This window comes from Xiphophorus hellerii, chromosome 17, assembly GCF_003331165.1.
Source record: "Xiphophorus hellerii strain 12219 chromosome 17, Xiphophorus_hellerii-4.1, whole genome shotgun sequence".
In the NCBI taxonomy this organism is placed as follows: Eukaryota; Metazoa; Chordata; class Actinopteri; order Cyprinodontiformes; family Poeciliidae; genus Xiphophorus; species Xiphophorus hellerii.
The window spans coordinates 17,878,690-17,894,309 of record NC_045688.1 but is presented as its reverse complement, the minus strand read 5'-3'; the positions used below and the strand labels follow the sequence as shown (position 1 = coordinate 17,894,309).

Below are 15,620 nucleotides of genomic sequence, written 5' to 3'. Positions count from 1 at the left end.
TTTTGTCATCTGGAGAAGTATTTGACCGCCATACATTAATATTATATGATCTTTATTCGATTTTAGCTTAACAAAAAGTAAATTATAAATGGGACAAAATTTAAGTTATTTTTTAAAGGGTGGATGCGAGACAGTTTTTGTGCTAAAAAAATAATTACTAATAAATTATGTTCTGGACATTTTATTTGAACGTGATTGATTTATACGTGGTTAAAGTAAACTTAGGACATGTTTTAAAAAATTTGTGATAACCAACACAAATGATTATTTCTAATTCTTACGAATAAAAAGAGGCGGTGTTGGACTGTAGATGAATGCAATTAATTAAAGAGTACAAACACAACAATGCTTAGGGGGATCTGATTGAATTTGCCCATTCACCAATGTGTATTCTCATTTCGTAAGCAAACTGTTTTAAAGCCTAATTATTATTTTTTTTTGCCTAAATATGTACATTTTACAAACCTTTATTTTTATTCTCAATATGTTTATTTCCATTGTATTATTTTCTAATTTAAAAAAAATTCTATCCCTTTTATTTTATCTTTACATATGTATTCTTTGCCCCCAAATTTTCTCTTGCTGAATCCCATTATTACAATATATTTTTGATATATGGCAATCCTCCATCCATCCATTTTCTAACACCCTTGACCCTAGCGGGTCAGGAGGGTTGCTGGTGCCTCAGTCCAGCTGACTTTCTAGGTGAGAGGCAGGGTACACCCTGGACAGGTCACCAGTGTGTCACATATGGCAATCCTCATTTATTATAAAGCGATCTCCATGACTACCTAACATATCTAAGCCTTTGGCTTCAAAATAAAGGAAAAACTAGGAGCATGCAAATATAACGGCTGTAAAAAAAAAACCCATCTGAAAACATTAACAGGGTTTTTGTTTTAATAAAATATTCCGATATTCAGGTTAATAAAATGAAATGGCTAAATTGTTCAAGGATGGTTTAATAAAAGAGCTTCTGACCTTTTTTTTTTTTTAAAGTTCTACAACTACAGAAGAGCTAATTGTTAACTGTAAATCATGAAAAGGTAAAACTCAGACAGAAATTCTCTCATTTTATTAATTTTTTTTTTCCACAGAATTCCAAACCTTTAAAACTTACAAGGTATACAGAACTGACAGAGTTTCCTGCATATTCATAAACAGGTAAATATAAATTATGTTCTAATTATAGAGTTTCATCTGCTTAATAAAAAGAAAATGTGTGCCTTCATCTTACCCATCCTCTCCAGACAGTAAATCCAATCAGGAGCTTAAATGATGATCAGAGACTCCATAAAATCTCAAAGCATTTAGAAGATGCATACTTGGTAACATGGTAGGACATGTCTGCCATGCAGATTTATATTCTTTCCCACTTTTCAGCTCAGATCACGCAGAGATTACAAACCCCAAAACATTTTCTTAAATTCTTTAACTGAACCTTATTTAAATGCTAGAAGTGGTACAATGTTTTCATGCAAAGCCAGGCTCCTGTACCATCCCAGGCCCGTATTTACAAAACATATATCTATGGTCAAAAAAAAAAAAAAGAAAAGAAACAAAAAGATGGCAAAAGATTTAAGGTGACATCTATATTAAATTAGTAGATTAATGATTTTTTTTTTTTTTTTTGCTTTAAAAAACTGTCCTAGCATAACCAGCTTCAATATATGGAACGCCTGAAATGCCAAGACAAAACATGTCAAATAATAAAAATAAAAAAATAGCATGAAAGATTTCTACAGGGTAATTTTGAGACAGGATATAGAGCAACGTGAAAACCAAACGTTTGGCTTTTAAAAGGGGATTTCTATGACAGCTATGGTCAATATTAAATATTGTGCCATAAGATGGCAAATGGCATGTAAGGCGATGTAAACCTTCGGTTTGCTTGGTTTACTATAAACACACAAGAAAATAAATAAATAAATCCACGCCAGTGTTTTGGCTCATGCTGTTCTGCAGTGTGGAGCCTCATCTGCTGCTCTCAGGTTTCAGTTGGCTGTAGAACAGACAGGAGATCACTTTACCTTTCCTAAACGTGACATATATGCTTCCTACTCTTTCTACTCGTTTCCTCCTATGATGAGACGTTTTACAACATTTACAGGGATTTTATATACGTGGCAAATTGAAGGTTTTCTTTCACCTGCCTTTTTCAGTGGCGCCAAGTTGTGATAACGTTGCTCTAAAATCTATAGATTCTGAGAAAGATTACCTTTTTTTTTTTTTGACAAACTGAACAAAATAAAACAAAAAAACAATAATAATATAAAATATAGGGTTTATTTCCAGCTAGATCGATCAAAAGCCAACTGTTGGGATTGGCTCCTACGCACTTTTTCCACAAACCCCCAAACTACAGCAGGCCTGGATTGATGAAGCCTCTTTAGACTTCCATCCAGAAACTATGAGATCTTTGGATCCTACAGGATAGGACACAGGGAGGTACAGTACGGGTGAGAGCAGAGGAAGACTCTGATGGTGCTCCTGGTGAGGAAGGTCTAGTTGATGCAGTCCATGATGTGGATCTGCAGGGAGTCCAGGTCTGGAAGGATCTCGTTGCATTTGGGGCAGGCGTGTTCAGGAATGTTGCCCTGGTTCCAGTCGGCACCTGAATCACACCCACACATTAAGAACGGTCTCAGGTTTCAAAAACTCCGTTAGCTATGTCAAAGGAAAATGCGGGGATTTATCAGCAGAACTAAACTCAGCTTACCTCTTCCTACAAGACTGGCATCGGGTCCATGAGAGCCCGATACAGTGGATCCGTGTCTGCGCTGCATTTCATTCAGAGAACGCCTGGAGGACAGTAAGACAGGATCAGATACATCTGCTGGAGAGCGTTGCGATTAAAATGACCACAAGAGGGAGTCCATTTTTTTGTTCGGTGAGCTGAAAGCAGAGCGTCACCTGTGTGAGTGTTGCGTACCGGCCCAGTGAGTCCATGTCCTGCTGCAGCTGCGTGTTCTGCTTCTTAACGAACTCCAGCTGTGCGGCCAGGCGCTCCTTCTCCTCGTGGAGCTTCTCCCTCGCCGCTCGCTCCGCGTAGAAGTCCGAGGAGTAGACCTCGGCCTGCGGGCCGGGACAGAACCGAAACCGTCAAACGGGCTTTAGAAAGAAACTACAAACTCAGGTCATCCAGTCACAGGCGTTCCTACTGGACGGAAAACAAACGGTCTGGGAAAGAATTTGCACAATAGTTACTAATCATGCCTCACTGTCTGCCAATTTAATCGGAGTCTGGGTTTAGCTGTTGCCAGGACGACGCTTACCCTAGTGCACTGTAAGGTTTGCTTCAGAGCAGATTATGGTCAGGTCCACCACAATAACACGTTTTGCTGGACAATAAATTGTCCCAGTGACTTTCGTGATAAACTATAATATTGTAATTTTGAGACCATTTTTTAAATAATATGCTGCTAACGGCATAACAACGGAAGTTTGCCCTCTCAAAAAATAGTAAACTTTAATTTTTTATAGAACACTTAACTGGTTGACATCCTAAACATTCCAAATGAAACACAACAACAACCAAAAATAAGAAATAAAACGGAAATAAAAACCACACACAACCAAAACCATGAATAAAATACACTATGACATCTCTGATATTCAGGTTTTTTTGGGGGTTTTATTTAAGCGGCGAAGGAAAATGGCCTCTGTGTCATGTTATATTTAAACCCTTTGGAAAAGGGAAGTCTGGCGTTTATCTTAAATCTGCTTCAGTTACATTTATTCTAAGATAGATTTTACATAAACCTGGTCAAAATTGGTTAAATATAGTCAACCTTCTTATGGAAACCTATATTTAGTGGCAAAAACAAGAGAAAACAAACATCGTCATGGCAACACTGATTTACACTATGTGACCTAAGCCTGGGCCATATGAAACATTTTCCAAACCAATACCAGTCAGTCTAACAAATGATGGTGGGCGATATACTCACGCAGGATAAGTCTGGACTTTATTTGTAAACATGATCGGAGTGATTTGCCAATTTAGGACACAAAAGTCCAAAAATGGAGGGATTAGGTACCAAAAAGGGGAAAAAAAACCCCACAAAGTCACCGATTTGGGATGTGTTTAGCTCAAAAAGATAAACTGTGGCAGAGATTTGTTGTTTCTTAATGGAAGCGCACACGTTCACTGAGGATTGGTTTCATTATAGTTTCTGTTTCATTTTGTATTTGGTGTGTCATCCTCTAAAGCAGGAAGTGGATGAAACTGGGAAAAGCCAGCCTCTGTTTGTCACCCTGCATCATTTTTTGGGGATTTTTCTGGCTTTCTGTTCCAGGTTGCAGTAAAAAAAAAAAAAATCGCTGCTGCATTTGGAAAAGTAAAAACTTTGCTTGCGCCATTAAAAACGGCATTAGTAGTTATTATTTTCTTCTTACTACCGCAAAAAAGAGATGAACTCGCAGGCCAAAAAAAAAAAAAAAAACATGAAAAGAAACAGCTGCTGAAGGGCGTGGCTTATCATCATCGGTCGCTGAATTCATCCAATCAGAATGGTAGCTGGTGTGTTCACGTCTCTAAGTTTTCCTGGGTTAATTTTGTTTTCTAACCCCATGTACCAACCTGAGCCTGGAACACAGAGATGGTTTCCAGCTCCTTCTCCTTCTGGAACATCTCCTGCTTCATGTCGTCGATCTTGTTCTGCTTGACGGCCAGCGCCTCCTCTGCAGCGGTGAGCCGCTGCTGCAGGTCCTCCACCAGGTTCCTCTCCACCATGTGGGACTGTGGGACAGCAAAGCATGTTGGCATTCAGTCAGAGGAAAAACTGAAAACACCAGAGGGACCCTCTGAAAACACACCTCCTTTCTCTTCTTCTCCTCTTTGAGCTCGTTGTAGTCCTCAAACAGTTTGGTGTAGGCGTCCTTCAGCTGAGCCAGGTTGTTCCTGTGAGGAAGACGAAGGAGCAGGATCGTCTGGATGAGTCCAAAACGTTTTACAAACATCTTGATGTTAGGACTGAAAAAAACGTCTCACAATATAAGCATTTCATATCACTCCATATTGATAATTAATGATGGCTTTTTTGTTTTAAATGTCTGAAATACTGCCAAGCTTATGAGATGACCTTTTCTGTTTTATCCAGTTTTCTCTCCACTCTGTTGTTTTTTTTGTTTTGAAGCAGTTTGGAGGCACGATGGCCAAATATGAAACTGCTGCTTCGCAAGTTACTCAGCAGGATGTTGCTAGGTAACCAAAGAGTGAGTGAGTTAGTCGATACCACCACCTTTGGACAGCTCACTGCGAGAGGCTAAGCAGCGAAAGCCTTTTGTCTGCCTACATCCCCCAGAATGCTGTGCGGTTCTGGATAGACAGAGTTAAGTGAAATTATTAGCTATTCTATTGAACATGCTAGTATTGATAATGTCTCTATAGTGATATATAGATTTACCATCCATTCCCACTTCAACGTTTGTCAATTAAAATCTGAAAAGTGCAGGCAATCATATATACAGTATATATATTCCATTAACTCTATTTCTGCTACATGCTTTCAGAAGTTATATGATTTTTTTATAATCAGCCCAGGCTCAATCAGACTCTCTGCTTAGCGTTTGTGAACATCCATTTTCAAGTTTTGCCGCAGATTTTCAATGGGATTTAGATTTGAACTTTGACTAGGTCAATCTAACCACTGCAGCTCTTGGTTGAGCATTTAAGGTCAGTCTTGCAAACCTCTGGCCCTCCATCGACTCTCTCCAGCTGGACTGAAAGCATCCCCACAGCATGACACTGCCATCGCCCATAGCAACGGCCTGTTTGTGTGCGGCTGGTCTGCACCAACCTGTCGTCGTCGGCCTTCTTCTGCTCCAGCTGGCCCTGCGCCTGCAGGCTGCCCAGCTGCAGCTTCAGCCGCTCGTTCTCCGCCTGCACCGCCTGCTTCTCCAGCAGCTGGGCCTTCAGCGTGGCCACGTCCTGCTCCACCTCCCGACACCTGACACACGCACGCAAGCAAGCACGCACCCACACACGCACACACACACATAAAGTCGTCATCTTTCTGTTGTTTTTGTGTCTGCTTCCTGAATGTGATGCACACAGAGCTAGCATAGCGGGCTAACCTGTCCTGCAGGTTCTTCTTCATGCCTTCGGCTTCGTCCAGCTTGCTCTGCGCCTGCTGCAAGTCCCGGAACAGCGTCCTCACCTGAGACTTGAGGTTCTCCACCTCAGACGCCGCCTGGAGCAGAGGACAGTCTAAACACATCCTGTTGCTGCTGGAGGAAATGAATAAACACACACACCTTCTCCTCCTTTGCAGCGTCTTCTTTCGCCTCTGTCTGGGTGGTCTTCATGGTTTTCTCCACTTTATGGTTCTTCTCCTCCAGATCCTGGATTCTGTCAGATAAAATCAGACATTCTGTAGTAGAAGAAACGTGACAATGTTTTGTGTTATACAACCGACTCATCAGTTCTTTAAAGGTTTCTCTGAGTACATTTGTCATATTGTTTATCATTTATCGGAAAAAATGTCATATTTTGATTCATCACTGTCATGATTACTTTGAGTTACTAATGTTACACCAAAAACAAAATCGGCTGTATGACTGGAAATGCTATATTAGCGATTATCAACAAATATCAGCAAATTGTAAAATATGATTAAATGCAATTGCTGTGCTCAGCTTAGTGATATACATCACATTCAATTTAAGTAAGTGACACCAAGAAGAAGGAGTAAGGAGTAAATTTACACAAAAAATCTTGAGACTAATCTGATAAATTTTCTAGAAAATATTGGACCTTTTGAAATTTTTGGACTTTCAAACGTGGAAAAAAATTTGACTTTTGAAACTCAGAAATTTCCAAGTTTTTCCAGAAAGATTCTGAGATAAATTTCAACATTCTGAGTTTTTCTAGCAAATGTTTAATTTTAAAATGAATCTCAGAAATTTGCTAGAAGACCTCGGAAAACATTGGAACTTTCTAGAAAATGCTTTAGATTAATCTCAAAATTTATGAGTTTTTTGACAGACTATATCTATAGTGGCCGTCGTATATTTCAGATGAGAAAGTTTTTCAAGAACAAGATTTGTGCTTGCGGAGCTACGGATGCTGTGCCATGCACTCACTATCCTGCAAAACTATTTATCACCAAAAAAATAAGTAATAATATATATTTTTAATCATAATCTTTAAGGCCATCACAATAGTACCATATATCGTGATCTAGTTATCGGTCCACATGGTTCTGTACCTGGCAGTGCAGGCCTGCAGCTCGCTCTGCAGCTGCTCACATCTCTGCGTCTCGTTCCTCAGCGACTGCAGCAGCCGGCTCACCGTGGCCTCCTCGTTCTCCTGCCGCGACGTGGTCATGCTGAGGTCCGGGCGCCTGATGCGCTCCGAACCGCACGTTTGGTTCACGTCTTCCACACCTGCGTCCTGAGACGGAACACGGGAACACATCAGAATTTTCCCCCACAGTTCTACATGTCGTAATAGCGCTCCCCCCCAGCCCCCCCACCCCTCCTCAACATAATTTTCCTGATTCCTCAGTTCTATTAGTCTGTTTTTAAAGTCCAAGTAGAAAACTTCAAAATTTATGGTTGGATGGATGTGCAGGAATCATTAGTACTAAATCAGTTCCTGTTGTGTGTGTTACTGGGTATGTTACTGTATGTGTGTGTGTGTGTGTGTGTGTCTCCTCACCGACACCTTGATGATCTCGATGAAGGAGTCCTCCTCGGCTCCCTGCTCAGCCTTCAGCTGCAGCTCAGAGTTCAGGGCCACCAGGTCGTTCTTCTCCGCCTGCAGTCGAGCCACCTGGGCGCGCAGGGCGTCGGCCTCCGCGCTCTGATTGGACCACACCGTGACACACGTCAACAACATGACTCCCGCTACAGTCTGACTGCGGCTTCAGGTGGGAGACAGCCAGCAGAAGGATGAAACATGTGGTTGTGGTCCCGACCTGAGCTCCGCCCCCTGCCTCCGGCCTCTTGCTGAGCTCCTGGTTCTGGACGGTCAGCGTCTCTATGCAGCGGCGGGCCTCCTCCAGACGCTTCTCCAGGAAGTCCTTCTCCTGCCGCTGCTTCTCCTTCCACGCCGTCAGGCCCTCGAAGCGCTCCTTCATGGTCAGGTTGGTCTGACGCAGCGCCTCTGGTGGACGGAATGAGAAGCGCGGAATCTCAGCCGTGGCGTCGCTGCGTTTTAGTTACAGCGAAACTAAACTGTATAAGGCCGTTTAAACCTCTCACCTTTCAGGTCGCGGTTCTCCTGGATCAGCATGTTCATCTGCTGCACCGTCTCCTCCAGCGTGCCCGGCTGACCCGGAGGGCGGGAGATGTCTCCGTTCACCATGGGGCCTCCTGACGCCATGCTGCCGACAGGAAGGAGCCAGAGATTAGCTACGATACGTCACTTCAACACCAAACATCTCAAGAAATCTAAAGAAGATGATTTATACTTTCAATTAAAATAAAAGTTAAGCGTTAGCTTGTGATATATTATTCCAATGGAAATGAGCTCTGGGTCTTAAATGCATTTAAAAAAATGATAGAGATGTTTTTGTTAAGGAATTCTTATGAAGACTTCTGAATTGGAAAAAAAATTCCAATCCATTAAATTTAGTTCAAAAATCCAAAATTATTTATTTTGATAAAAGCTAAACATCCAGACAGCAAATGCAGAATTATTTGGAGTTTTTTTTAGATGCTAATCAGCTACTCTCAGTTGTAAAAATAATACTTTGTTGCTGTGGTTACTCATCATAGCTGTCCAAAAGTGAAAAAAAAAAAAAACAAACAAACAAAAAAACAAAAAACAACAACAACACAGCATCTAGAAGCAGAAGGAATAATTGTCTAAACATGAAATGAATAAAAACCAAAAAAATGTTAACAAAATTCTACAAAAAGAACAAATCAGAACTAGCTTGACAGAGCTACTGCAACATGTTGCTAACATTAGCGGTGCTATTCTAAGAAAACATGGAATTTGTTTTAACCAACTAGGTGTTGATTGCTGGTACAGAGGAACACAAAGATTTATGCTAATGTTTGAAAAAAGAAAAAAAAAAAACATTATAAAAAAAAAGCACAGCTTCCTGGTCTCTCCCCCGCCCCATACATGATGCTGCTCTTTAGCTAGCTGGAATAATGCCAATGGGTTTTTTTGGTAGTGGGGGGTTAGGACAAAAACAAAAACAGAGCAGATAGTCCAACTAAATGACATTAACTTTATTATACCCATGATAATCTTAGTGTTATATCATTTTATCAGCAGTAATAATAAACAAATGCTGCTTTTCCGTATTACATAACAGCAACTAAATGATATTTTTGTAAATACCTCAATATTGTGAAGCCATTGGGGCATTTTTGCTCACAGTTACAACGATGAAAAACCTTCCATCACCTTAAACCAACAGGCGGCAAAATTAGACCTAACATTTGAAATGGTCCATAATGAAAAAAAGACTGCTTTTCAATATTGTCAATGAGAAATAATAAAATAAATTTCAATATTTAGTTTTGAATGAATGGTTCAGATAGTTATTTTAATTCAGCAGCATATTTTAAATCTCTCCTGTTTGATAATAATAATAATAATAGGAAAAAAGCATAGTATAATTGCTTCTAGAAAAAAAAAAGTACTCAGAAGCGGCTGTCATTTATTGTATCTAGAAAATTCTTATCTACCACATTTAAAGTACAGTGTAAATATGAAAACGTCAGACGTAGGGGTTGAACCAATTAGTCGACTAGTCGACTCTAGGACGTCTCGCGAGTTTTTACATTTCATGTCGACTAGTCGCAGTCATGTGATTGCCGGTGGTGACAGCCTGTGCTGATCTGACAGCACAGTATACGTCACAAGACACAAGAAAAATAAGTTAATACATTAGTTTAAATGATATGTAGATGGATGCATATTTGTGGTTTTACAGTGTTTTTAAAAGTGTTTGTAAACGGTTCAGCATTTAGGTTGAACAGTTTACGATAACTTTAGTCTATAATGTCCAAATGAAGTGAAAATTTATGAACTTAGCGTTGTTTATTTTATTTATAGCTGTAGGAGAGGAAGGGGAGGAGGTGGAGGACGTGCCCAATCAGAGTGAGCCGGTGACCGGGAAAAAAGTCAGACGTGAAGAAGATTTTTTGCAACTTTTTGGGCCACATTACCAGAGTTACAGGGGATCAGCAGCACACAGCACCACTGCTGCCGAAGAAATCCTTGATTTTTTTTCGCTACCGCAGATCCCCACCATGGCGAACCCGCTGCAGTGGTGGGCCAGCAACCAGGGCAGATTTCCCCGTCTGGCAAACCTCAGCAGAAAATATTTAGCTGTTCCGGCAACCAGCACTCCCAGCGAGAGGATTTTCTCTCTCGCTGGGAGAAATACATTAGTTTTCTCCCAGCTTTTGCCCGCTTTCTCATTACGAGAAAGCGGGCAAGCCTTCATCCGGCTCATGTTGATGCCCTTGTTTTCCTACATGTCAACCAAGAAAAAACCCCAACAACTCTTAGCGAAGAGAATATTGACAGCGAGTGAACTTTATTTACCCCCCCCCCCCCCCCCCGTGCCACCTCTTTTTATTGTTTTTACATGCCATCTAAAAGATGTGCGTTTCCTTTTGAATGTTGGTTTCCCAGCAACTTGTTATTTATCATAAACTATCCCGATGTTTTGTTGTTTCACTTGTTGCTGTTCTGTGTAAATGCCGTATTTTTCCGTGAAAACGGGTAATAAAGCCTGTACGTTACTCCAAAGCTTTGCGTCTTGCGTTGCTATGACGTCACAACGACTAGTCAACTCGACATCGACTCGACTTTTATCATGTTGACGTTGACTAGAAAATATCTTAAATCGTTCAATCTGCTGAGTCAGCAGAGCTTCCTGCCGCGCATCGGGCGGAGGAGAAGCAGGTGGTTTCGTTGAATTCAGCTGGAACCAAACGGGATCCGTTCATAACAAGTTTGGCTTGTGATGTTCCAAAAGCACCATGTAGTCAGTGTGATCATTTGACTCCTATAGTAACTATCCAGAGATCATCAGCATCAGCCGGCGTTTAGAAAAAAAAAGTCAGACCCGACTTTGTGCAACAAACTTTTCCCCACTGCTCACGAAGAATCTCCATAATAGACTTAGTAAAAGCAGGAGAAGGGGAGAGTGTGTGTGTGTGGTGGGGGGTGGGGATTGGGGGGGGGGGGGGGGGGGGGTCAATATTTGCCGTGAAAATAGCTAATAAAGCCTCCAAGTAGTTGTGAAGGGTTTTTGCGCTTACGTCACTATGACGTCACCGCGACTAGTCGACATCGACTCGACTATTATCATGATGTAGTCGACCTTAAAAAATATGTAGTCGTTCAACCCCTAGTCAGACGTCACAATAACACCGATGATTATAGTGATACAAATCTGCAGCACGTGAGTACGGTGTCCTACGTATCCCAAAAATGTTCTGCCTGAGACACACCTACTACTTTGGTAGACAAAGCTCAAAAGTTCCCCCAAAATACTCCAATATTATACACAACTTAATGTCATCTTCCTCATATTTTTTGTCTTATTTTGATTTTCACACAGGCTTAAGCAAACAAAAGAGTTGAAATAAATCTTAAAAAAACAAAATCAAATCAAGCGGATTTGTGGCAACACAGCAGAAATCCACTTTGTTTTTGGCTTTGCTCTAAATAGCGTTAGCTCTTTATGGCACATAACCTAGCCATAAAAAAAAAATGCTAAGAGGGTCATCTGCTGCTGGTGCTGATAGTTTTTAACACACACACACACACACACACACACACCCACGCACACACACACACACACACACACCACCTTTCAACACTAACTCAGGGTAAAACAAAATCTAAACTTCTTTTAAAATATGTGATATCTCCAAACTGGAATGGAGTCCCATCCCCTACCACTTGGGGGCAGAGTGTTCTAAAAGTAAATACTATTTTTTTTTTCTTTTACATGAATTTCTCAAGTATAAAGTGTGTCAACTAATACCCACTCTGACAAAATATTACATAAAGTAGTTATTTTTGGTTCGATAAAGGCCCAGTGGAATGGTTTTTAGAAAATAATATGTTTTTTTCTCTCTTTCTCCAGGTGTAGAAGCAGACTTAGTAACCTAATCTGAAATAACCCCAAAGCAATTTCAGCAAAGTGAAAGAGAAAATAATACATTAATTCCTGATCATATTTCACAACAAAGAAAAATTAAATGGTTTGACTACATTATTTTCCACAGCTTCCTTCATATATTCCCCAATATTTTTTGCCAGATTTAGATTTGAACTCATTTCAGAAGTTGCAACGATGTATACGCCTTATGGGATGCTAAAAGATCTATGCTTTTTAGTACACACCTGAAGCATTTGGGTCAAAACCGCAGCATATTTGGAACTACTAGTAACATCCATGCTAACAAAAAGGCTAATTCCATTTCAAGAAAAGTACCGTCAGAGCATGATGCTGCCACCACCATGTTTCACCATGGGTATGGTTTTCTTTTGGTGATTTCTTTGTGGCCACAAGTTTAAATTTGGTTTCATCAGAACAACATACCCATCTACACAAAATTCTGAAATATCCTAGCCAGGTGTGGTTGTTTTGTTTAAAAAAACGTGTACCCTTCTCCTGACTGACACCTTTGTAGAATGACAGAATGTTGATCCTTTGTCACTTCTTAGGGCATCTGGATCCAAATGGCCCAATTTATTTATTTATTTTAATCCTGCTGGAGCAGCTCAAGTTTAACTACGACGAATGTGATTCTCTCTAATTTAAGGCAGGTACCAACCTAACAAGACTGAATGCGGTTTAAGGGTGTGAACACGTACATAATAAAGCCGCAGCTTATTATTTTCCAAAACATTTTTTCCTCTAAGCGATTTTTTGCTTCTTAATTGAATTGCACAAAATATGTCACATCCTGAGTGCAAAGTAAGACTTCTGGTATAATGACGGTGCTACTGATGATGCACAATGCATGTGCCTGTTTTAAGCACTCCAGGTTATTTTTCTTACACGTTTTCAAGATTTGCTCTACCTATAAATGTTGCCGTATAACAAGTTTACAATGGCGTTTTGTAAGTGGATAATGTAAAACATCATCGCCCTGATTAAGTGACTCAGCGCAGATGACCTAATCAGCTGATCGAGACACATTTCTTAGAATAACAGAAGCAAAAGCTGTTATAATCGTCAACTGGCTTGACAAAAATGAACAATAAATAAGCAAACACGTCCCAACAGAGTATGCAACCAATTATATCACTGTAAACAATCAGTGTATATGAATAACTTCCTTATGACGCCGCAGTAAAAACACCAACTGGATGAAGCTACTTAAAACTAGCAATATTTAAATTGTAGCCATTAAAAAAAAAAAAAAAAAAACATGCGGCGAAAAAATAAATAAACGCCATGTTTTTCTGAGTTTCTCTTACTGGGAAATGATATGTTACTTTCACTTTAATTAGGTCAGCCTAACATGTTTGCAACTTTAATTAAGTTAAACACCAAAAACAAAACAAAAGTTAGCCCTAAGTGAAACACGCGGTGTGGTTCCGAGTCCAGCCAAACTGCGTCACAACAAAGCTGAACAAGTTTCAAGGTTTTGACTCACCTGCTTCCAGCTGTCGAACCGAACCTCAACCCAGCTATTCGTTCTGACGACACGGACAGACTCAGAAAAGGGCCGAAATGAGTCAACCAAGCCTCTGTTACCGAGTCTGGTTGGTGAAACCGTAAAGCACCTTCCCGAGCGGCAATACTATAGTGGTTTCCGTTTGAGACTTTCAAAAATAAAATACCAAACTCACGGTCACAAGAATGCTAATACTGTGCTGCGTGCTGTAGAGGTAGAGCGAGCGCCCATTATGCAGAGGACATAGTCCCCTGAACCGTCCTGGGTTCGATTCCCCCATCCTGGAACCTTTGCTAATCCGTAAAAAAAAAAAAAAAAAAAGTGTAAGCATCCTGTTTAGATCATTGTGAACACTGTCAACTTCAGAGAACGGTGACTTGGGTTTTTCACAGAGGTTTCCGTTTCCTCTACACGGCGTTAAAGACCAGAGAGTAGATCTGACAGTGAACAGCGCCTCCCACTGCGACTCAGCGCCTGGTGAACGGCCCATCAATATGTTATATAGATCAACGAAACTCTGACTTGAAGGTCACGTGGCAAGACACCAGCTGATAACGGGAAATCCCGACATTTGTCACCTTTAACTTACCAAGACAGACCGTGGGGGTTTCCCTTAATCAAAAATCGATTAATAAAAATAATATAATGTCGTGTTTTAAACAATTTATGTTCAAAATTGTTTAATTTATGTTCAAGTTATATCTGGCTGGTTTATATAATGCAGTTCATGGAATGCAAAAGTACATAATGCTGCTTTTTGTGTACATAAATAAAAGTGTAAATTAATAGAACTCAAAATGCGTTTTAAAGAATCTTTGTTTAATATAGATCAGTCCAGACCAAGTCTTTCCTGTCTGTAGTATGACACACCAATATGGGTGTGACAAGCTAAAATATGGGCCCATGGAAGAAAATCCCATCTCATTATTGGCAGAACGATAAACAAGGAAAGTTACAGTGAATTGTAACGTGGTTTAAAAAGCTTTTAATGTGTTCAAGCTTCAGGAACAAAGATGACTAGTAAGTGTTAATGTACAACAAAAGTGTTTTTCTCAGTTAACAAACTGTTGAGACCCGTAGAGACTAAAATTAAAACAAACTAAAATCTAAATGTTGTATATGAGTTTGGTTCAGTGTCACTGATCTAATCTCTGCTACGCCTTTACAAAAATAAAGACTCTAAATAAAAACAAGCTTTAATGAGTGACTCCACTTAATAAAATTCCTCATAAATAGATTTATTGTAGTGGCTCTCAATACAAGTTATGTGTTATTTAAATGATAACTTGTTAAGTTGCTTTATGTTTAAACCTTTTCTGGTTTCCCCATGTCCTGGATGGCTGAGAACCTGGTAGGTGAATATCTGGGAAGTATTATAACTTCAACTTAACGCTCAAAGCACCAGGGATTTTATGGAAAAAATATTCAGATTTTATTGTGTGGTTTTAAAGGATCTACGTTGAAGACAGTAAGAACTAAAGGCATTCCTTCTTTTTTTTTTCCTGTCAGCTGCTCTGCAAAAAAAGCCCCTCTGCTCTCAGCTTCCACCGAGCTGTCAGCTAGTGCTAACGCTCAGCTCTCCTGTTTCAAACTCTTCTTATTAATGTAAGAGTTGAAGGGCTAAATATAATTGAGATATTTTCTATCTTTAACAAAAATAAGCTAAGTCTATCAAAACAATGTAACCAGCTGTGCAGCAATTTTTAAGTAATATTCAAATTTATTAAATATGACTGAAAATAATCCATCCATCCATTTTCTTACACCCTAGTCCCAAGTGGGGTCAGGATGTGCTGGTGCACATCTCCAGCTGTCAACGGGGCGAGAGGTGAGGTCACCCTGGACAGTTGATCAGTCCATCGCAGGGGCAACACAGAGACCGACAGGGCAAACAACCATGCACACACACATTCACAATCACTAAGTAGAATTTAGAGAACCCACTTAACCTGACAGTCATGCTTTTGGACTGTGGGAGGAAGCCGGAGTACCCGGAGAGGATCCAC

The 15,620-nt window shown here is 40.2% G+C and overlaps 1 protein-coding gene across 2 annotated transcripts; it reads right to left on the bottom strand.

Moving 5' to 3' along the window:
* Positions 1-1,056: 1,056 nt before the first annotated feature.
* optn (optineurin) lies at positions 1,057-13,889 on the bottom strand. Of its 2 annotated transcripts, none has more exons than XR_004342669.1 (13): positions 13,594-13,889; positions 8,209-8,330; positions 7,923-8,110; positions 7,664-7,807; positions 7,212-7,396; positions 6,259-6,352; positions 6,079-6,194; positions 5,802-5,951; positions 4,819-4,903; positions 4,583-4,741; positions 2,914-3,075; positions 2,720-2,802; positions 1,057-2,614 (listed from the first exon to the last, which is right to left on the bottom strand). XR_004342669.1 is itself a non-coding variant. In XM_032589583.1 (13 exons), the coding sequence occupies exons 2-13, from the start codon at positions 8,327-8,329 to the stop codon at positions 2,505-2,507; spliced, it is 1,578 nt and encodes a 525-aa protein (XP_032445474.1). In that variant the 5' UTR covers position 8,330; positions 13,594-13,881; the 3' UTR covers positions 1,057-2,504. The 2 variants fall into 2 exon arrangements, 1 of the variants encoding a protein (XP_032445474.1); XM_032589583.1 differs by having other exon boundaries at positions 2,933-3,075; positions 13,594-13,881.
* Between the last annotated feature and the right edge of the window lie 1,731 nt (positions 13,890-15,620).

What these genes read in the sequence shown, in the direction of transcription:
- optn (XM_032589583.1), bottom strand. Translation starts at nt 8,329, where the DNA reads ATGGCGTCAGGAGGCCCCATGGTGAACGGAGACATCTCCCGCCCTCCG. An exon ending in ACGCTGCAAAGGAGGAGAAG is followed by an intron (nt 6,195 to 6,258) that starts GTGTGTGTGTTT and finishes CCTCTGCTCCAG; the next exon opens with GCGGCGTCTGAGGTGGAGAA. An exon ending in AAGAAGAACCTGCAGGACAG is followed by an intron (nt 5,952 to 6,078) that starts GTTAGCCCGCTA and finishes TGCGTGTGTCAG; the next exon opens with GTGTCGGGAGGTGGAGCAGG.